This window comes from Poecile atricapillus, chromosome 1, assembly GCF_030490865.1.
Source record: "Poecile atricapillus isolate bPoeAtr1 chromosome 1, bPoeAtr1.hap1, whole genome shotgun sequence".
Taxonomy (NCBI): Eukaryota; Metazoa; Chordata; class Aves; order Passeriformes; family Paridae; genus Poecile; species Poecile atricapillus.
In genome coordinates this window covers 24,658,335-24,680,904 of record NC_081249.1, presented here as the reverse complement: position 1 = coordinate 24,680,904, position 22,570 = coordinate 24,658,335, and the positions used below count along the sequence as shown (strand labels likewise).

The window sequence follows — 22,570 nt, the reverse complement described above, 5'->3', positions numbered from 1 at the left end:
AGGCTCAGCAGCATGTTATACTTCAGCATGTTTTCAAACAGGAAGGTGTAGGAAGCATACACCATTCTTTGAAGCAAAAGATTTGGTCAAACCAAGGCAAAATATTTGTAATTTTTTTACATCCTAGGCTGGAGCACTCTAGTTCAGTAAAAGGATTGTTTTGTTTTGCTGTAGTTGGGTTTTTCCTGTATAAAGATATTTTAGCTTCCTGAAAGTGGGTTCTACAACCATAACTCTGGAATTGTTTGGGTTGGAAGGGATCTTCAAGAATCATCTATTTCCAACCCTCTGGCAATGGGCAGGGACATCTGCCAGCCACTCAACCGGGTTGCTCAAAGCCCCATCCAGCCTGGCCTTGAACACTTTTGGGGATGGGACAGCCACAGCTTCTCTGTGAAACCTGCTCTGGTGACTCACCACCCTCACCGTAAAAAATGTCCTCCTGTCCAATCTAAACCACCCCTCTTTCAGCTTAAAACTGCTGCCCCTTGCTCTGTCTCTACAGGTCTAATTAAGTCTCCATTAGGTACTTTGAGGCTGCTATAAGGTCTCCCCAGTCTTCTTTTTTCAGGTGAACAACTCCCAGCTGTCAGCCTGTGCTCATAGGAGAGGAGGTAAACTTGCAGCCAAGAGGCAGTTCAACAAGTCAGTCTCCTTCCATGCAGTGCTCTGGATTAGCTCACCAGGTGAAATCCTCTGTCTGCTCTGAGTGTTCCACGTGTTTGTGTGCACGAGCTCTGTCCACTTCTCAGAGAGGCGATTGCACAGGCTTTGGAGGAACACAGCTGTGGGTACACAGACCTGAAGCACACGATGTACACCAAGCACAGAAGCTCAAGCCTGCTTAGCACCCGGTGGGTTTAGTGGTTGGTTTCTTTTTTTTCTCCGCACTATGCTGATGTGTTCCACTTAATGCTGTGCTGGGACCACTCTGGACAAACTTGTTAAGATCAGTTTATTGAGTCAGAGAAAATGAAGAGGCAAAGCAACTGTTGGTGGAAGAACTATGTGCTTAAGTTTTATGTGCAAAAGCAATGAGCTTTGTAGGAAGATTAGGTAATATATTAGCCATGAAAATCCAAGTAGTTTACTGCTGTTGTTGACATAATCAGTTTTTACAGATTTGTTTAACCTTCACTTGAGTTCTCTGAATGTGCTGCATTGCCAGAGTTGCATGTTGTACAACCCACAAGTGATAGTTGTATGATCATCCCACAAGCACTGCTGTCTAGCAAGTTGTCTATTCTTGGGTATTTGTTACTGCCACGTTTAAGAGAATTGGCAAATATGGAATAGATTTAGCTCACGCTGACTGCAATGCTTTCAGTACTAAGAATTTTATTTAGCTGAAATAAATAATAGTGTGATAAGTTTGTTCAGGGGCTGCCTTTCAGAGCTAACTCAGGATCAGAGAGCTCATTTAAAGCTCAGGTCATTTATCTGTTTTTGGCTATATCTAATTATGTGAGCAACTAATCTAGGTCAGACAGTGTGCTAGGTAAGTACCTGAAGGCAGCCTACTAGAAAGATGCTGGGGGGCTTTTTATGAGGGCATGCAGTGCCAGGACAAGAGGGAATGGTTTCAAATTGACAGTAGGCATAGATTAGATACTAAGAAAAAAATCCTTACTATGACGGTGGTGATGCACTAGAACATGTTGCCCAGAGAAGTTTTGGGTGCTCCATCCCTGGAAGTGTTTAAGGTCAGGTTGGATGTCACTCTGAGCAACCTGGTCTAGTGAAAGGTGTCCCTGTCCATGGCAGGGGGCTTGGAATGAAATTATTTTATGCTCCCTTCCAATTCAACCCATTCTGTGATTCTAAACCTTTAACTTAATTTATGTATTTTGTTGTGGAGGTAACTCTTGTCAAGTCTGGTAAATGTTGGTTTCCTGAACATTGTGGAGCATGAATAATTGTAATCTGCAGTGCCACAGTTTATTTGCTTTAATCATTCTAACAAGCAGGTTAAATACAATTTACTTGTTCAGTGTAAATAAGTGATTGTAGAGAGAGCTTCCCCCTTAAATCTTTTTAAGTGTCATGAAATAAACAAGTGTATTCTTATTGAAGAGTTTGAGTTTCAGTGGGAGGAGTTTGCTGGGAATGCTTTTCTAATCCCCTAGTGCAAAGAAAGTATTTCAACAGAGCAGTCCATTTGCATTGTATGGAAGAACACAGTTTACAAAGTAGAAATCACCAGTAAATAGAGACGTAGAAAAAAACCCAGGTTTTATTTATGATACAGGGAGGCTGGAATGTAATAATAAAAGCCAAGAAGCACCTGAGGCAGAAGTGAGTTACTGAAAAATCAACTGTCATTGCTATAAATGCAAATCTGATTAGTGAACGTGAAATTTGTAGCCAATTCTTTTTTCCCTCCTCTCTTCCAGTGCTGACAGACAACTCTGGGTTAAATTGTTTCTTTCTACAGAAGGAAAGAATTAATCATTCTGGCAATTACCAACCCTTTTTGACAGGAAAAGATGGTGCCAAATAAATGCCTTGCTTCCCTCCCCTTTGCTTTTACAAGGAGAATGACTGTGTGCAGGTTGGGAAGGTGAGGTGTGGCTGTCCCACTGCCACTTGTCCCCAGCTGCCAGGACAGGATCCATTCAGGGAGACAGCTGGCAGGGCTGCGACTTCTGTGTGTGAGGGTCATGTGGCATTGAGCACCCCTGCAAACCCTACCCTGGGTGGGTGCTGCTCCAACATGATGTGGCTAAAGCCTGGTTGTGATGAGTGGCTTAATCTCAGAGGGGAGAAGGTGCAGTGCAAAAACCAATTGCTGCTGCTGTGTAGGTGGTGTGATACAGATGAAATGTCCACAGCACAGTGGAGCAAGGATCCTTTGGCATAGGGTATGTCTAGGAAAAACACCATCAAGCTTATAAAATGAAATGCTAATCTTCATCATGTAGATTTCTAACCAAACTGAGAGTTGCATTTTGTGTTCACTGCTTTTGGGAGCCTGTGGGCTTTGTTATCAGCAGTGGTTAAGTGCAAAAGCATGGCGAGGCTTGGGAAAAAAAAAAAAAAAGACTGTGTTGGGTATGTTTGAAATGCCCAAGCACAGAATACTAAAATGCAAGTTAGGTTTCAGTGCTGGACATGAGCATTTTGAACCACAGTATATTTTCAGTATTTCGCAACAATTTAGGACTTAGATCATCCTGTGTTAATTTATGGAACTGCAGCTGTTAGTGTTTACTCTTGTGACAAATACAGTAAATAGAAAGATACATATAGTCTCTTCAGGTAAATGCTGTGGGTATCTGACCAAGGAAACCTTTTATTACTGAAGTTTTTTTTCGGTGTTTCAAAGCTGTGAATATTTCTATCATTTGGCAAATGATATAGTATTATACTAGCAAAAATTGTGTATATATACTGCATAGTGGGAGAACACAGTACTAGATCTGTTAAACTTAATTTGTGTTATACTTAACTTGCTTTTACAGACATTTAAAAAATTAATTTCCATTCAGCTTTTGAGGTAATAAGTTAAAAAAAGCACCAACATGATTTATTCAATTGTCTAACCACCACAGAAGGCTCCTCTGTAAAAGAACTGCATGATAAGGTGGTTCCTTATACTGTGAGGGACTTCTATAAGTTTTTCATACAGACTTGACATCTGCTGATATGGCTTCGGATGAGTCCTGCCTTGAGTGTGTCTCCCGAGGGCTTGCTTTGGAAGGGCTGGTCGATCGTGGTGAGCCAGAAGCTGTATTTGTTTGCAAAGTAGTGACAGGTTCCGCGTGCGCCGTTACATTCGATGAAAGGAGTCGCCCTGAAATCTTCCAGGCAGCTCCCAGGAGAAACCAGCGACTGTCCTCCACCTTCATCACCAGCAGCAGTGTGCTAAGGGAGACAAGGAGGGCAGCGTTCAGAGTGCAGCCTCAGGCAGTGCTGTCATAAACTTACATGTGTGAAAAGAGCAAAACCACTAGAATTGCTCCTAATCCTTATCTCCAGAGCAGAGATTTGGCCAGTCCTGCAACTGTGTAAGGTTTTGGCCATGCTATAACTATATAAAGCAGCTAGCCCATATGCTGATGCCTCTTTGAAATCTTCTAACAAACATCTTTTCTATAGTTAAGATTTCCACTTCTTGGAAATATTAGAATTGGAGAATCATTTAGGTGAAAAGGGCCCACTAGAGGTCACTTCTCCCAGTTCCCTGCTCAAAGCAGGGCCAACACCAAAGATGCCCTCAATTGCTCCAAGGTGCTGTTCAGTTACTAATACCTCTAAGGATGGACCTCCCACAACTTGTCTGGGTATCTTGCTCCTCTGCTTTATTACCCTCACTAAGAACAACTTTCCACCATATATTTAATTTGAATTTCCCAAATTATAAAGTCTGTCTTACTCTGCATTGTATGTGAGGAGCACTGCAGAAACAAAATTAGCTTCTATACAATAACTACTTCCCTGTATGACATGTTTTTTTGACAGCAAATTACACCAGAACCATGCATCTTTACACCACTCGACTGTTGCTGTTGACACGTTCTGTGATAATGGACTGAGTGTTACAAAATGGGCATTTTCTCTGTCCCTTTAAGAGCTATACAGCTGTATTTTTAAGTTATACTGTAGAATTTTTGTTAGGAACTGAAAGAATCTGCAATATAAAAGAAAGCAGCTGGAAAATAGAGTTCTTAAACAGTTTTCTAAATGTAGGGAATGTAAGAGGTAGCATAAATTATTACAACTCTGAGGCCTCTGCAGTTGGAGCTGGAAAGCAGATAATAAGAACTGCAAATGCTATTTGAGCCCTGGCGTGGGTGCAGCCCTGCTTGGCAGCCTCAGGATGAGCACTGGAATTCCATGCTTGGTCTATAAGCTCCAGCTCTATGCCTATAACATCTCTTCTGGTACTGACGATGGCTTTTTACCCTCCTGCAATGCTTACTCATATAGAATGTATGATAGTGGAGTGCCCTCGCTACATGAAGTCTTACTGACTTCTCTGGGTGTTTGGGCAGAGTCTGTGCTGACTGAGGATTGTACCTTACTCAGGGGAAGGAGGTGACAAGTTTAAACCAAGGAATTAAAACAGCAGGTACTCTGAGAAAACCACAAGTGTGCTCTACTTCTTCCACAGTTGCCTGAGAAGCAAAAATGCGTAGACCAAACACTTCATTTGCTCCACAAGCTAGCTGGGAAAATGGGAATTCTTCTCACAGTGTACCACAGTGCTGACAGACTTTGCCCTGGCAAAAAGTTCTTGCTAAGGTGGCAACTTTGCTCTTAACAATGTTCAGTGTTTACATGGGGCTTTGCAAATATTTAATTAATTCTTGGCATTCTTGTGAAGTAACTATGAGATTGGTATCAGGGCTTTTTATAGAAGCAAAAGAAAGGTCAAACACAGGGATGGTAAAAAATTTGACCTACTCTCTCAAAATGTAGGGGTTTTTTTTTCTGTACCTAATTTTGGATTTCCCTGTATCTTATTTTCTGAAAAACGTAAGTTTTTGGCTTTTGGCATAAAAATGGTTTGTGGGTAAGATTGGGTATTGTTCTTTTATGACGTCTTGTGCCACAGAAATCTTATCTTCCAATGCTGTTTACTTCAGGATTCAGCCCAGTCTTCAGTAAGTTAACAACATGGGCATGCTGCTGCAGGTTTTGACTCTCATGTTCATAAAACAAGTTAGAAAAATGAGCATCTGTCAGACCATTCAGTGACATTTTAGCTGCTCTTTACCCTCTGGTGCTCATATCATCCCTCTGTACAGTCTTGCAAAAAAAGGTCAGGCCCTTCAGTAGGCCTTCTGCTGCACATCCAGCACTAAGCTTTTCTGTAATATCCCATTCCCTAATTATAAGATCACAAGATTGAAGAGCTCCTGTAAACCATGGAATGTACAGCTCAGCCCTTATTGCCATCAGAGATACAACTCTGAGACTTAATTTTTAAAACATTCAGAGGCCATCTCTTTTTTCAGAGTAAGTGAAAGACTTTGGTTTCAAAATCTTAGACCAAAACACCAATGATTTTTAAATTTCAAAAAGAATGACAAAAGCATGTTGTTACTTTTTTTTTCCCCTAGATCAGCTTCTTAGTAGTGATGTATAAAAATAACTCCAAATCTTTAGCTGTTAAAATGCTTTGTATGCTCCTGTTGCACCTCAGTGTAATTTTATTTAAGTCACATCTGTCCTTTTGTTCTGTTCTGAAGTGCTATTTTGTACATAAAGTAAGGTCTCCAGATGCTACTCTGACAAGAGACAATTTTCTCTGAAATTCACAGAAATGTTCATTTTCCACTTCTGCTTCCTAGAAATTACTTTTGTACTTCCCTGGTTCCTCAGTATGATGCATGGTTTTGTTCTTGCTGCCTCTGAAGCAGAGCAGCCTTACTAGTACCACACACTCAAATTTAAAACCCATTGCTGCACAAAATGTGACACTGGAGACCAAATACCATGAGGAAGGAATATCCGATCCACAAACTGCGCCAGCCTTCAGGGCAGTGAGGAATAGAAGCTTCTTGGCTGTGGACAGCAATTGCCACAGCTGGGGCCTCACAAACGGAGCAGCGACTGATATACGGCTTAATGTCTTCTTCTGCCACGGGCATCATTGGGAGAGGTGCTGTAGTTGAGAGCCAGTAGGACTTATCATTTCGACTTGCATAATAACAAATGTCCCCAGGGTTACAGTAGAGGAATGGCATGGTGCTAAAACGGGACAAACATGAGCCAGCCAGCCCTGTTAAAAAAGAAGAAAAAAGCAATCATTCTCACAGAAGACAATGCACACTTTCAGTTTCCTGCTCTTTCCCAAGTAACTGTCAGGAAAGCCCTGTGGTCCAGAGTGTTTTGCTGGCTTTACAGGTTCCCTCAAGCAACACTAATGACTTGCAGGAGCTCTCTCAGGGGCACTCCATGAAGTCATGCAGTTTTTATATTCTCACTTCGGTGCTTCCTAAGCCTGTTTTCTGTAGTCCCAGCTTTTGGAATCGAGGCTGCTGCCAGCAATATTTGTACATACCTAGATCCTGGTTGTGTGCTTTCTCTTGTCCTTCAAAATACAGTAGGCTGTACCCACTCCAGAGTTTGTTCATGCCAACTGGGCACATTGGCTCTTGGTCGGACTGGCTGTGCTTCACCAGCAGGTAGCCCATGCTGACACTGCGGCCCGGCATGCCTGCTGGCCCAGGGCTACCGGGGCGGCCCGGCTGACCTTAGAGGAGGGCAGAAAAGAAGGAATCCAACTGGGTTTGTGCTCCCACAAATGACCTGGTGCTAGCTGATATTCCAGCTAAGCTGCTGACAAGCAGCTTAATGGCATGATGCCTTTTCCTTATGGTATGTTGTTGTTAGAAGAGCTGCAGTTCTAGGATTATAACAGTTGCTTTTGAAGTAGATGGGTGTTGGATCAGGCTCCCCAGTTTCTAAGATAATATTACACACCAGAACTACAGAATTTGAGCATACTTTCTACAACACAGATAAGCAGATTTTTCCTTTAAAATATTTTCTTAGTCCAAGATTAACCAATGGTTGTTGGACCTCCTGCATTTGAGTCATACACTTGAAACTGTGCTCTGCAAATACCTTTTTCTCTGTGTGCTTAGCTAACTGAGATAATAAAAGTTCTGCTCTTTGATTTGATAAAGACACAGGTATTTCTTTTACAAATACATTCCCTTAAACTTCATCTATTCAAGTATCACCTACTCAGCCATTCATCTCAATGAATGTAACTGTTAAAGACTAGGCGGAAAATACTTAAAGAGAATAAAAACACTCAGAGCAAAACACACTCATGAGTAGACTGACATCTACAGCTATCAACATTTATTCTGAAAATACTGCTGTAAGGTAACTGTTAACATTTAATTAGTTGTTATTATTAGTTATTGTGAAGTATCTGTGAAGACAGAAACTGTCCTCCCCTCCTCCACCTTCCTCTTGCTCCCCACCCCCTCCTCTTTCTCATCTCCTTCCAGGGAAGTAGTAACTACAGAGCAATTAGGTGCAGAGAAATGGGAAAGAGGAAAGAAGTGCTGTGTGATATCTCTTACCTTCAAATCCCACTGGACCCTGAAATCCCATTCCTCCTTGTTCCCCTCTGGAGCCAGGAGGGGCTGGAATGCCACCCCTGCCTTGGAGTCCAGGCTCTCCAGGTGAGCCTCTGAAACCTTATACAACAATAGTTGTAAGCACAGTGACTGTAGACATATCAACGTGCCCATCCCACTTTGTTAACATGTACTGTACTTGTGTCCATTTGGTTCTGTCTGCTGGGTTTACTAATTTACCCTGAAGGCAAGATCCTATAGTACTTGCTCAGGCAAAACCACCAAGTTCATTGGAAAGTTCATTGCTGGGATCAAGACTACATGCATCCCACAATCCTAATCCTTCACTCTTGGCACCACTTATCTCTGGTGAGGCTCATGGCAATAGGTGCAGTGCATCAGCTCTACATGACACTAATGTTACATTATTCCCTGAGCTGACAGCATTCCCACAGGGATGTGCGCTTTTCCACCAAAGACGTTCAGTCTTGATTTGTGCGAGATCCATATCTGATGTTGCTTTGGCTATGTGAGTGTTACCATGTAGATTTGGCTATGTGAGTATTTCCAAAGTTATTTCCTGTTTTGCTTATGTTCTGAGTGCTAGGAGGAGGAAGAAAGCTGAAGCCTCAGCTTTGGAAGACAAAAACTTGACTCCCCTTTCTGGATTACACACTTAAGTAGAAGAGCGTCAAATCTGTGCTCTGGTGGCCTCACTCTGCTTAAGGGAAACAGTTTTCAGTCTGAATGTGTGATTCCTACCTGGATCTCCTGGTGGGCCTGGAGGTCCCATATCTCCTGGGCTTCCCTGAGGTCCTATATTTCCACGGGGACCTGGTGAACCTTGCTCAGCAACCAGCCTTGGAGGATGAGGGGGCGGCCCAGGAGGGCCTGGAGGTCCCTGGAAGCCTGTCAGTAGAAGCAAGATGAGAGTTCAGTTGAAAAAAACAACAACCACCCGATATTTTTCCTTAATGTACTTTCATCCAGAGACATGTTGCTCTTACTTGGCTGCACATGTATGAAAGGTCTATGGTCTGCAACTCACCAGCTTGGGTATAGCAGCTATATTATATTGGGGAAATATTGTGTGGGTATGGGACGCCCAAGATGAGACAATCTCCAAGTATGGGATCATCTCCAAGGATTGTCTTCACTAGGACTGTACACAGATAAACAGAAGGAAGTTAATGATGCTACTGCATTTATGACACAGGAAGCTGGGAAGTTCCCCCCAAACAGCTGCAGCTCTCTGAGGTGCAGCACAATCTTTTGGTGGGTTTCAAGAGACACAAATACATGATGGCATAGATGGAGTGATGGATTTTAAAGCTCTCTTTGAATGTTCAGTATGTCTGCTCTGGAGGATTCATTTAGACAAGAAATCCTTCTTTTTATCAACCCCAAAAGTAGCTCTGATTTTGGAGTTGGCACCTCATACAAGTCAAATTCATAAAGGCAAAAAATTGACTATTCATGTTAAATTCATAAATGCAAAAACTTGACTACTTGTTAAATTCAGGCGTCTGCCCTCTGGAATTTCCCAGGATTCACAGGGAAGCAGGGCCAGTTAGGTCAGCTCTGTGGAGCTGCAGAATGAGTGGTTTCAAAAGTGGTTTAATCTGATTGCACACACTTACCAGTTACTCCTCTATCTCCCTTGGGTCCGATGGGTCCCAGATCACCTGGAAATCCTACTGTGCCCATAAAGCCAATGACACCTTGTTCACCCCTACGACCTTTAATGCAAAATGACAAGTGGCATTATTGCATTTCAGTACAAATCACGTGAGTGCAAAAGTCATGGTATTAAAGCTGCTATAGCATAGAAGGCTCCCCTGCTTCCTGCCAAGATCAGCACTTCCCATCCTTACCTTTTGGTCCAGGGAATCCAGGCAGGCCAGGTCTTCCTGCTGATCCAGGGTCACCTCTGCTTCCTTTTGGGCCAATTTCTCCAGTCCTACCTGCTTGTCCACTTTCTCCTTTGCTTCCTGGTGGAGCAGGTATTCCAGGCTGCCCCTGTGGTCCTGGATAGCCTGTTTAGAGGACATATATATGGCAATCAATTTATACTTAACACCTGGGCACAGAGGAAAGTAACAGAACTATCTAATTGTATCCCATCGGGTTGTATTTCCTTAATTTATGCAGGGGACAGACTTATTCAGAACTCCTATTCCTCCTGCTCTCAGGCTGGCAGCAGTGGCAGAGAAATTAGAGTATGAAGCTCCCGGTTATCTCAAGCAGGATTTCAGGAGAAATAGGGTGCCTGCTGAGATACAGCCTTCAATGAACTATTCCTTCATCAGCAAATACCCCACTTCACTAGGTGCCTCCTTGCTTCATCCTAAATTATCCAAGTAGCTAGAGAGAAATCAATCAGAGAGCAGCAAGTATCTGACTCAGAGCCAAGGACTTACTGTTCTGTGTGTCTTAGTGCTTCAGTTGATCATCTGGAACCAAATAAGTACTTCATGCTGTCTTGGGAATTACGGGAACAGCTTCTTTTTCTAGAATTGCATATTGCCTGAAGCTAAACCTGGCAGGTTTCTCTTCAGTTACCCCTGCTGCTTACAAGACACTTGGACCTTGCTTCTGAAGAGAGAGTGACTTACTAAGTAGGGTTTTGAGTGGGGCATCTCTCGTGCTGCCTTTTGAAGCTGGATCACATGAGGATACGATTGCAAGATGTATGTGGCAAAGTAAGAGTGAGCCACACTTGTCTCACCGTTTTGGCTGGGATATGGTGTTCCTGTTTCCACTCTCCTGACTGCTTCGAGAGTTGGAATCAGTATGCAGAGTCAGGCCAAATAACACTCTCAACTTGGAAGCCTAGGTATTTTGTTGGTTTACAGCTGGTTTGTCTGTTCTGAGTTTTTGCTGAGTTTACAAAAAAATTTCCATCCATCATATAAAGATGTTAGTGGAACAACTTCTGCTACAAGCTCTTCACAGTGGCACTGCAGTTTGAAATGATTGTGCAGTCCAATAAGCAATAGGAATTCTTAAGAAGGAAGAGCTAATACTTTCCAGTAATTTAGCTTTCATGGTCATTTCACATAGGAGAATTTTGTAAATTATTAAGACAGTATTTAATAGACTTGCAAGTCTGCCACAGACCTCAGATTCTAGAGTAGTAGATTAGCATAATCTAGATTAGCATAATACTTCTGAAAATTGTTGAGAGAATTCTGGATTATTTAATCTTTTATTTGCTTGAAGATCAAACCCTTCCATCAGGACAACCTGGAGGAACTGCCTTTTGCTTTCAAGAGGTCTGTATTTATTATCTGATGTACCAGGAATTCTGTCCAACAATTTTAATGCTGTGTTTAATAGAGCTGCTTTGCTGAATCAAGACAGAAATAACAATGACTGCTGTTGCATGAATTACCTGGAACTCCATCTAGACCTGGGGAGCCTTTATCACCAGGATATCCTGATATATTTGAAATCCCAGGAGGCCCTGGAAATCCTTCCTGTCCAGGAATACCAAAGGGTCCTGGGACTCCTGAAAGGAAGAAAAGAAATAATTAATTATTGCAAGGAAAATGCACAATTGCAATTAAAAGGACTCACCTTAGAGTAAGGGGTGGGATTTTCAAAATAGAAAACACCTGCAGTTCCCACTGATTTTTGTTTAATTTTTTTAAGATAATACTGTGGAAGTTTGTTTTTTTTTTTAAGAACAAAATACTAGTTCTCTGCCAAAGCTCTCTGGGTAGCTAATTACATCTCACTCTGTGGAATACTAATAATCTTGTGTCTGCCAGGTAAAATAGTACTTCAAGATAGGAAGTACTCAAGGATATACTGAAGCAGGCAGGAAAACAGTTCTTCTTCTTTGTGTCTGCAGGGTCAGTTAAACCCAAAAGTTCAAATCCAAGAAGTTCTCTAGAGATGAAAAATTGTTAAATGGTCAAAAATCTGCTCTACCAATAACAGATTATTCTTTTAAGTGTATTGAAGTTGTTAGGAAGTTAACCTTATGTTTATAATTGTGACAAATAAATGTGAATGAAGCTGTTTTTTTTTGAATGCTTGATAATAAATCTCTGAATGGTGTTTGAGATGGCACAGCATGTTAGTAACAACGAAGTGTAACACAAAAGAATATAAATGAGCCATTGAACTAAGTAGGCAAAGGTTTATATCTCTGTCAGTCCTTAATCCTATCAGAGCCAAAATGTTGGAAAAACTTAAAAACCAAACCCACAAAAAATATATTAATTAATTTATTTGTTCCTGACATCAGTCTGGTGGCTTCCTGATGGACAAAAACCAGGTGGTGATGCATTCTGAGATGAGAACAATCTGTTGCAGCACAGAGGGTTGGAGCTTGCTCTGCACAAGGGGTAGATAGCACCAGCATAGCACTGTGTATGGGAACAGAGCCCCCGAGGTGCCAGCAGGACCATCACACACTGAGAGATTGTGAGGCTTTCAGGCGAAAGGTAGATATGGACAGGTTTGCAACAAAAAGAGAGAGGGGTCATGCGCTTGTGTAACTGTAACTTTATCAAAAATATCTGGGGAGCTGATGGCTGGGAGTAGCCTCTGGCATTTGGAGCTTGCTGAGCCCAGTGAGTGCTACAAGATGGGGAAGGGCCCAGGTGGAACACAGACTGCTGCTTCTGAGCAAAGGCTGGCTGAGCTGCAGCACGAACTCCAAACACTGACCTTCCCAACTTTGGGAGTTCAGCTATTCAGCTGCCTACACCATAGTGTATTTTGTGACATCTCTAACACCCACAGGTGAAACAAATAATAGGTGGATCCCATCCTCTGGAATGCAGACCTGGAACACCTCTGTCTCCCTTCTGTCCCGGAGGTCCTCGGCTGCCTTCTACTCTGCTTGGCTCTCCCGCTTCTCCTTTGTCACCCAGCGCACCTGGGAAACCTGCAGAGCCGTACCCATCTGGACCTGTTGAGTTGTTCAGAATAAAGAGGAAAGCTGAAATGTTTCTGCATATAACAATGCATGATAAATTACGTGTACAAAGCATGTGGATTTACAAAATACATGAGTCTGTAGTGGCATTGAAAAAAAGGCCCATGATGAGAAAAAAGGCCTTGAGGTTTTAACTTTATCAGAAGAAAGAATTTACGATTTGAAGTTGTGTTCTAATCCACCTGTGGGGTAGCACATAGTGCATGAAGTTGTTTGCCAGAGCCCACAGTAATGAAGCACAGCCCAAAGCTTTGGAGGACACAGTTAAGAAAGCTGCATCACAAAGACTTCACCTACCAAACTTGAAGCCAACACAATGCTGTGCCTGTGAACAGGCAGAATAACAGCCTCACTTACCTGGTGATCCTGGTAAGCCCTTAGTGCCTGGTAAACCATGCAGTCCACTGATTCCTCTTAAGCCAGGCTGGCCTGTTTTAAAATGACATTCATGATTATCATACTACTTTCTATTAGTCTACATTCCTGGGCAAAAAAAAATAAAATCAAGTGCTTGAATAAATGCTATTCTGTGTTAAAATATGGTATATTATATACAAATGAATAAATTACCATAAGTTTATTTCAAAATACACCATGCTATGGTTTTGTGATTGGCAAAATTCGTTATTATCTGATAAACTCATTACTCTAGAGACATTTTTTAAAATATCTCTGATCCATCCGGTAGCATGCCATTAGTTCCAGTCTTGCTGCCATAGTTTTTTTAATACTCATTTAGTTTTACAAAATCCTCAAGCCAAGACAATTATGACATAATTGTAGACTCCAAATGTGGTTATAATAAAGCTCTCTTCAGGAGAAATTCACTCTATGTCATTTAAAAAAAAACCAACAAAACCTTAAAAAAATTTCTAATAGCTACTGTTAATGTTACTATTGTTACAGGTAAAAGTTATTCAATCTATTTGTACCTGTCAAAGTGATAAGTATGATGTTAAAGCTAGACAATGGCCAGAGCTCTGGAGGACTATTCAGTCTCAGAAAAATAAGTGTCTGTCTCTCTTCACTGTCTAAAAAGGCAGTTTTCATAACTGTATTAGATTAGCTTTGATGCAGATTCTGATAGAAGTATCTTATTAAAAGCAGGGTGATTTCTGGCTGTAAGGTAGAAAAAAATCTGCTAACTTAATATATTAAGGAATTATATATTAAGTGGTAACCACTGAGATTCCGTGTCCTGTCAAACAAACAGCTTCATTATAAACTATCACCTGCATTTTAATAGCACAATTCTGTCTAAGCCATAAGTCATTTATTCTTGAAACCAGGTATTGAATCAGTTAACAGTTTTTGGTGATGATGCAGGACAAATATGTTGCTTGCTATCTAATGCCACCTTATAATATTCTCATATTGTATATTAATTGCTGCATGTTTAATAATTTTTTATTGTTTTTTCTTCCTAGCTGTCATGAAAAATGAAAATGTTTCCTGAAAACTGCTTTCTAGTTGAAGAAGTTGTCAACAGTTAAAATGAGCTGAGAAGACACCAGAAGCCATAAACTGGCAGCCATGTCTGTCTTTGTTAATGCGTGCATCTGGATTTTGTGAGGAATAAATATTTTAGTAGAGGAAACTGCCACTCTGAACTCCTTTCTTCTTCTTCTTCTTCACCCCAAAGGAACCTTCTTTCTTCTTCTTCACCCCAAAGGAACATTTGCAAGTGCTCCCACAGAAATGATTGAATAGCTGAAGCTGTACAAATACCTGCTTGTCCTGGTAAGCCTGGCCAGCCGGGAGTTCCCTTTTCACCTGGAAATCCAGGTGTCCCAGGGCTTCCTTGTTGCCCTGGGGGGCCAACCAGTCCTGGCAAACCTGTGTGGCAACAGTGAATCATTGCTCATGATCATCCTTAAAACCAACAGCCCAAACAGAGACTTGTGCTACTTTCATTTTCCCAGGCAGCAAAATGAAGACTTCCCCTTCCTAATCTCATTGTAACTGCTCATCCAAGTGCAAGAAAACTAAAGAGAGCACAGGTAGGAGAGACAAAGTACAAAAGAACAACTCATTACAAACTTCAGGTTTGTGACAACCTCAGAAAGACAGTGAGCTCCTCCTATTAAAATGATAACTTGACTTCTATTGCCAGTTACAAGAAGTGATTTCACTGCTGTGCATGTCACTTTCCCTTTCTGCTGTACCTGTTTTGCTTTTCCCACTGAGAAGCTGTTCACACAAGAACTGTTTCCCAGCAAGGCACATATCAAGACTCTTCCAGTCTTGGCTGGAGTTCCTAAGCCCTCTAATGAGAGAAGCGTGGAGCAACTGTTCTGAAAGAGCATTTCCATGATCCTCCTGCAGTAAGATGTGTTCTTAAGCCCTGAGTGTATGATCCAGCCACAACTGAACCTGACTTGGCTTCTCTTGTACAGTTGGCCCATGAGCCTGGCACAAAGGCTCTGTAACTGTCCTGGGGGAGACTGACTTCCTTTATGGCAGAAAAGGTCATTGAAAAGCCCACTCCTTGTAGTACTGAGACATCAGAATACCTGAGTATGCCAGCAATACAACACTTTGGACGCATGGTTGCTACAGAGAAGGAAAAACAGGTATGAAGTAGAGTTAGGTTTTTGCTATTTCCTCTTCTGCCGTGAGTTCCACATCCTTGTCACTGCTCCTCACCAATTTACAGAATGATGAACATATTAAAAGACTTACTTTCTTTTGATGGAAAGAATATTTTTTTCCCTCTCTTAAACAATGTTATTCTTTGGAGTGTTAAAAAGAATATTTTACCTTCCTGTCCCACAGAGCCAGGGACACCCTGTGTGCCCTTGAGACCTTCAATGCCAGGGAAACCAGGATCACCACCTTCTCCTTTTGGTCCCACACCTCCTCTTATGCCTGGAAAACCACAAAACCAGTATATTCTTTTCATGATATCTATACAACCCTAAACAAATAAGCATAACATGAACTTGGCTAATGAATGGGTCCTGGTCTTGCCACATAAAGACATTCTTCTAGTCAGGGTGCTTACACAACCTGGGAGCATGAACAGTCCTCTGGTCAAATGATGATTACACTTTTTTTTAAAGGAGTCCCCAAATGATGTGGAATATGACATGGATGTTAGAGTACGCTGCATGTAGAGGGAAATTTAACACATTACTGACAACTCAATCCAAAATCTACAAGACTTTGCTATCTTACCTTCTACAATCATGGCCTGATAATGCTGCTTTTGTCATCAACAACAAAACAAATCATATAGAAATGTTTACTGGAGTTGCCTATAATGATGCCTGTTTACTGCTATAATGGTACTTTCAGTTGAAGAAGTAAATGCAGCACATATTAATTTCAATAAAGAAAAGATTAACCTCTCCAGGAGCTGTCATGAGAGCTTAAGTTCAAAAGCCATCAAAATCCCATAGAAATCTTCCTCTCCCTTCCTCTGGGAACTTTAGTATGTGAAAAGTAATACATTCAGAGAGCAACTGTGAAATTAATACCTGTTAAGCCTGGCACACCAACTTCTCCTTTAAGGCCTGGCATTCCTGGTAAGTTTATAGTCTCTCCCCGATCACCTATTTCAAACAAAAATGAACACATGAGTGGTAAGGCTTTAATTTAAACAGTGCTTCCTGTTGTTTCGAAGGAATTGCAACTTCAGAGGCAAAATTCGGCAATTATTATCTTTGTAGAATAAAAGAGAAGTAAATTAAAGACAGCAAAAAAGGTGTCTAGAACAGCCGCCCTCCTTGCCATGAATGGATTTATCTATGGACAGCACATATAGCATGAAATTAACACTTAACCTTTTTATAGTCTTAGACTGTAGAAAGTCTCTTTGAGATGGAAGAAGCACTGAGACCCCTCAGAACTCAAGGTCAAGTATTTTATGGGTGATGAATACAGAGAGTGCTCAGATAAGAGAACAAACTCACCTATTTCTCCATGTGAGCCAGGAGTACCAAAATGGCCTGAAATTCCTGGAACGCCCTTTTCTCCCTATCATATGATTGAAAACAGGCAGCAGTTAGTGAAGATGAGGATTTATTCAACCTTCCAAGCCACTGACTTTGGAAATACTAAAAAAAGGCTATTAAATGTACCATTTTTGAGCTTCTGTAGTACTTTATAGAGTAACCTGTTAGCAGTCAGTTAATCTAAATCAGGACCAACCAAGGGACAAGTTATGTTTCCAAAGGTTTAAGTTTGAAATTGAGGACATCCTATTATGCATATATACCAGTGAGTCCTTGTGCTGATTTTGGCTGGGGTAGAGTTATTTTGTTTTCATAATAGCCAGTACACGATTGTGTTTTGCATTTGTGCTGGAAATACTGTTGATAACACAGGGATGTTTTCATTCCTACTGAACTGCACTTACACAGTGACATTTTTTGCTTGTCACCCCACCCTGCCAGTGAGCAGGCTGGGGGAAAGCAAGGATTTGGGAGGGGACACAGCTGGGACAGCTGACTCCAACTGATCCAACAGATATCCCACAGCATATGGCATATGAGGCATATGGGCTCATGCTCAGCATGTAAGGCAGGGGGGATGATGGACTGGGGGGGTAACAATGCTCAGAGATTGGCTGGGCATCAGCCAGTTGGTGGTGGGCAATTGTTTTCATTTGTATCACTTGTCTTTCTTGAGTTTTATTTATCTATTATTATTATTATTACTACTACTACTACTACTACTACTACTATTATTATTTGTTGTTATTCTAGTTTATTTCAATTAAAACTGTTCTTATCCACAAGTCCTCCCACTTTTACCCTTCCAGTTCTCTTCTCCCCATCCTGCTGGGGATGTGTGGGGGAGTAAGTGACAGGGTGGGGCTTAGTTTCTGGCTGAGGTTAAACCATAACAGTTCTGCAGTCCTTGGTTAAAAAAAATCTTATTGAAACCTAAAGGCAAAGAGAACATGAGAAAGGAACATAGTTTTTGTCTCTCTTAAATAAATGATGTCTGTGAGTCTACTTTCAGGCTTTTTCTAAGCATTTATTTCTCCCAGTGTAACTCATTTTGAAGCCAGAGTGAATTACAGTGAATTACCCCCTAGAAGCTAAGATTCTTAGGCTCTTTTACTGTTAGATAAGTGACAGTGAGTAACTTTTGGCAGTGATACCATTAAGTCCTGGGACAAAGAGAAAAGTAAGCCCAACACTGAGAATAATTTTTACCAGCAGCTGTGGAAAAAGGATCAAAGAGCTAGAAGGAACCATCTGGGTCCTCACTGGCAAAATGCTGGCATATGAAATTTGGATGTCTCACAATCAGAAAATAAATTACTCTGCTTAATGAATGTTGGAGGGAGCAAGGAAAAGTATTTGATCTATTCATCCAGTGCTTATGGCATTTTTATCTTTTCCCTGCTGTTGTTCAGCAAAATTTCAAGGGGTGAATGCCGCTTCCTGAGAAACTGAATGCCAGCACAAGGACACTCTTATTCCATGAACTCACTCTGACTCCTGTGGTGCCAGGGAAGCCTCTGATGCCAGGAGAACCAGCGGGACCAGGATATCCTTTCACACCTGTCAGCCCTTTTGCACCGATGTCTCCTTTCACACCAGCCACATAGCTGGGATGCCCAGGGGAGCCTGGGGTTCCTGTCTTTCCAGGAAGGCCTGGCATTCCCTTGCTACCTGTAGGCAGGAAAGAAGAAAGAATAAGTAAGGGAAGACTGACATGCAGTTCCTTGTGCGTAATAAGTTTTCCTGCTACTGGTCTTCTCAAAACATGGCACCACAATGTACTGTACAAGGCAACACAAACACACACACACACACACACACACACACACACACACATATCATCCTTCAAAGCTTTCCTTGGGGGTGACTCTCTGAAATGCCAGGAGCTCAGTTTCTGCTGTCAGAGACCTTACTTGGGGGGCTGCAGCCAAGTGGTGCAATGAGCAGGGAATATTTAATATGGTAGCTGAGAAAAAGCACTAAATGATAGTTCTGAATGTGCTTGCCTTTTTACTATGACCACTGACCTTTTAAGCCAAAGAATCCCTTCGTGCCCCTTTCTCCAACATCTCCTTTTTCACCTTTAACTTCCATCATCATGCTGGGCATGAGCTTTGGAGGTTCTCCTGGGGGGCCTTGATCTCCACGGTCACCTAAAGGGTAAAAAACCCAACCATGTTACAAAATGCTGATCAGTAGCACAGTCAGAAAAAGTGAACAGAAGAACAAATTAGGAAAAAGGAATGATCTTGCACAATCTACAGAAAATCCACTTCCATGAAAAGTAACCTGTGACAATACAACAGGGCAGTGGAAGAGTCAGGTTTAAGAAAACATGAAAACTGAGTTAAACTTTTGTACATACAATCCTAGGAGTCAGACCCAGACTTCTCTGTGATAGATAATTTATCTGTCAGCAGATCAGTTAGGAATCATGTGTTTATAAAAAAGCCCCAAAACCATGGTTTATAAAAAAACCTCAAAAAGCACAGAAAAGTAGTTTAATTCTAGTGAAAAGGAAATTCTCCATCAAAAAGCCTTGATATAAAATAAAGTGTTTGGATTTCTTATCACTTACAGTGTTCATTCTCTTGACTTTATGGTTACTGGTGATATCAGTAAATAACGTCCTGAAGAAGGGACTCACATTGACTCTGTAAGTGTATCTAGTTCTTTGTGGGGTGCAGAGACCCCACAAAGTAGGGCCAGTATAGGCCAGTAACCCAGACTTTTCTTCTATGATTATGTACTGTCTTATGCTTCCTTGCCAAGAACCATATTTGCACTTCTCTTCACAGGGGCTGCTTTCACACTTGTCTTTTGCTGAGACTGTTGCTGGGGTCACTGTGCTGCAACCTCTGAATTGCAGACACTTTTTAAAAAAAATACCAAAGTCAGAGTCCCTAGAGATAACATTTTGGTCTTGGGGAAAAACATTTATTTAAAAATTATTGTGTGCAATCAAAAGAGGACTGTTACAGTTTTCATTTCACCAGCAATAACACCAGCTGAATGTTTGCGACTTTTAAGTTTTTAATAATGTTTGTGACTTTTAACTACTTAATTTTACCTGCTTAATTGCCTGGTTTTTTGACTATTCAACTGTCTTTACAGTACAACTGGAGAAAAATCCAAGTATTCTCCCCCCAACATCTTATGCTTCCTGGGAAAATGCTCTCTTGACTTCTTCACATGTCCAGAGGTGCCACTATCTGAGTTCAGTTGAGTGATGTTTGTCTCCAGCCTTGTGTAAAGAAGTAACCTTTCCCTGAGTCTAAAATCCAGGCCTCTTGGCCAGAGGCCCATGTGTGAAATAGGCGGAGGAATGTCTGAGCTAAATTTACCATGTGAAAAATGTGTCTTCTTTGTCTTTGTGTCCCTGCAAAATAGTTCTGCAGATGTGAAGAGCAAACACACTAACTAGTACGACCCATAAACAAATACCTTTGAAACCACGTGCACCCTGTGAGCCTTTATCTCCTCGAGCCCCAAGTGGGCCAAATTCTCCTTTGATTCCCTTGATGCCTGGTCTTCCTTTTAGGCCTGTCATGCCTTTGAAACCATCAATGCCAGGTGAACCTCTCAAGCCTTTAAGAAAGAAGGGAAAGAGAACTGTTACTTCACTCAGATTTCTGCAAACCAGCAACACATAACTAAAATGGTATGAAAATTTGAGTGCAGCAGTACCTATTTTTTGGGTGCCTTGATGCCTACAGCAATCTGGAGCAGGCACCCAAGCTCTCTGAGAGGCAGTAGAGCTCCTGAGGTAGTGTACTCTCAGGAGTGCATGAACCTGCCTCAACTGGCCAAGAAGAGATGTTGTGGAGATAACCAGAATTCACTGCATTCTTCTGAGAGATCAGTACTACCCCCCTCCTAGAGATGAGCTTGAGATATTACCTTCTTCCACATAAGGTCTGTAATTAGCCCGGTCTACATGTAGAGATACAAATCATGGGACAAGGACTGGCTGGTCCTTTCTCACCAAAAATTCCCCTACTTTATTTCTAAACAAGAGAATGCTGTTTTACGTGGGTAATGCTAAGAAACAGATCTTAATTTCTCTCAGATGAGAGCTGATCAGTACTCCAGAGCCAGTTTTGCACTGTCTTTCCAACTGATGAAATTGCAACATGCATTTTTAAGCGTGCCCTGTGCTCAGCTTGGCATCACATGGAGTTGAGCCCTGTCAAAACTCCCTGTGTGGTGTAGGCAATGTGCATTACCCATATGTGTTTTCTCATGGCTGGCAGGTGAGAATCTCACCTTCTCAACATAGCATTAGTATCCTAAAGTTCCCATCGAGGTCTTGTGTCTGGCATTGCTCAGTTCAGAGCTCCCAGCTTTAAAAAAAACTTTAAAGCCAACTGTTTGGGGAAACATCTCTTAAATTTCACTGAGAACCAATGAGACTAGGATGAGGGTAAGTCTTTTACAGAGAAAATAGTAAATAATGTATATTTTTTAAAATGAGAAATAAAACAGCCATTGCTTTTCTAAATAGGGCTGCACATCACAAGGTAGCACTGTGCCAAGCCCAACACAGGGGAGAACGGGCAGTGATTTTGGAATATATTAGGCATAGTATAATTCTACTGTTTTAAATAGAGGGAGACTAGAAGAGAATATGTCTGGTTCACATCCACACAGAACAGCTTTAATCAACTACTGTTTTCAAAGCAGCAGTTCAGAACTCACCTTTATCTCCTGGAAAGCCATCCATTCCACTTATGCCAGGGGGCCCAGTCACACCACGTATACCCGGTAATCCCGTGTGACCCATGTCACCTTTGTCACCAGACAGACCCTTCAGGCCCACAGGGCCAGGAAAACCTTGCTCACCATCTTCTCCCCTAGCACCAGGTGGACCTGTCGTGTAAATGTGAGAACAGGAGGAGTGAAAAAGGTTTGGACAGAGATGATTTCATAGAGGGTAGCTCAGGAGAGAGAAAACTGCTGTCCTACCAACTTCATATTAAAGGGCGGAAATTAGGATTTTTTCATCAAAGAATTGCAGAAATGATTGCAAAGATAAAGTAGCTCATCAGCATGAATGAGCCTCACTATCAGTTTGGTTCCACACTTGCAACAGGACCTTACCCTGCTCTTTAATTTAAGAATTAAGCCCCTTTTCCATAAGCCCAACCTCATTTGGTGTCTCCCTTTTCCCAGTCTGCCCACAGCCAGCTCTGACCTGGCTTGGTAGGGGGCTACAGAAAGAAAAGCAGTAGCTCTGCCTATCAGGATTATCCCCAAACCTAACTGTCTACTGTGGAAACCATACAGCTGCCCTGCCACAGAGGAATAGCAAGAGGAATGACACAGTTACTTCCTCACCGAGAGGTCCTTGAGAGCCAGGCCCACCATCTGGCCCACGGTTTCCTGGTGGACCTGGGAATCCATGTGTTCCTGGTGTTCCTGGTAATCCCATCAAACCAGGGAGACCTTGTGGCCCTGGATCTCCTTTGGATCCTGGTAAACCAGGGCTACCATCCGCTCCTAAAAGACCAAAATCATGCATTAGAGAGCATCATATGTAGAGAACTTGTTTTTATATATCTCTTCTGTGTACACCTAGGCTTTCCAGGGTGTGTTTTTCCTTTGAAAATTCAGTGACAACA

At 41.8% G+C, this 22,570-nt stretch overlaps 1 protein-coding gene across 2 annotated transcripts in view; it reads right to left on the bottom strand.

Moving 5' to 3' along the window:
• Nucleotides 1–1,916: 1,916 nt before the first annotated feature.
• The window catches only part of COL4A2 (collagen type IV alpha 2 chain), a 139,354-nt gene continuing 118,700 nt past the window's right edge, over nucleotides 1,917–22,570 (bottom strand). For both annotated transcript variants that reach the window (XM_058846073.1, XM_058846080.1), the window contains exons 30-48: nucleotides 22,287–22,448; nucleotides 21,648–21,818; nucleotides 20,394–20,537; nucleotides 18,977–19,102; nucleotides 18,439–18,620; nucleotides 16,908–16,971; nucleotides 16,473–16,547; nucleotides 15,754–15,861; nucleotides 14,722–14,829; nucleotides 13,351–13,422; nucleotides 12,841–12,966; nucleotides 11,437–11,553; nucleotides 9,917–10,078; nucleotides 9,683–9,781; nucleotides 8,805–8,951; nucleotides 8,046–8,162; nucleotides 7,010–7,201; nucleotides 6,441–6,727; nucleotides 1,917–3,864 (exon numbers count right to left, since the gene is read on the bottom strand). In XM_058846073.1, the coding sequence (XP_058702056.1) occupies nucleotides 3,610–3,864; nucleotides 6,441–6,727; nucleotides 7,010–7,201; nucleotides 8,046–8,162; nucleotides 8,805–8,951; nucleotides 9,683–9,781; nucleotides 9,917–10,078; nucleotides 11,437–11,553; nucleotides 12,841–12,966; nucleotides 13,351–13,422; nucleotides 14,722–14,829; nucleotides 15,754–15,861; nucleotides 16,473–16,547; nucleotides 16,908–16,971; nucleotides 18,439–18,620; nucleotides 18,977–19,102; nucleotides 20,394–20,537; nucleotides 21,648–21,818; nucleotides 22,287–22,448 (2,714 nt within the window). In that variant the 3' untranslated portion in view covers nucleotides 1,917–3,609. The remainder of the gene's footprint in view (nucleotides 3,865–6,440; nucleotides 6,728–7,009; nucleotides 7,202–8,045; nucleotides 8,163–8,804; nucleotides 8,952–9,682; nucleotides 9,782–9,916; nucleotides 10,079–11,436; nucleotides 11,554–12,840; nucleotides 12,967–13,350; nucleotides 13,423–14,721; nucleotides 14,830–15,753; nucleotides 15,862–16,472; nucleotides 16,548–16,907; nucleotides 16,972–18,438; nucleotides 18,621–18,976; nucleotides 19,103–20,393; nucleotides 20,538–21,647; nucleotides 21,819–22,286; nucleotides 22,449–22,570) is intronic.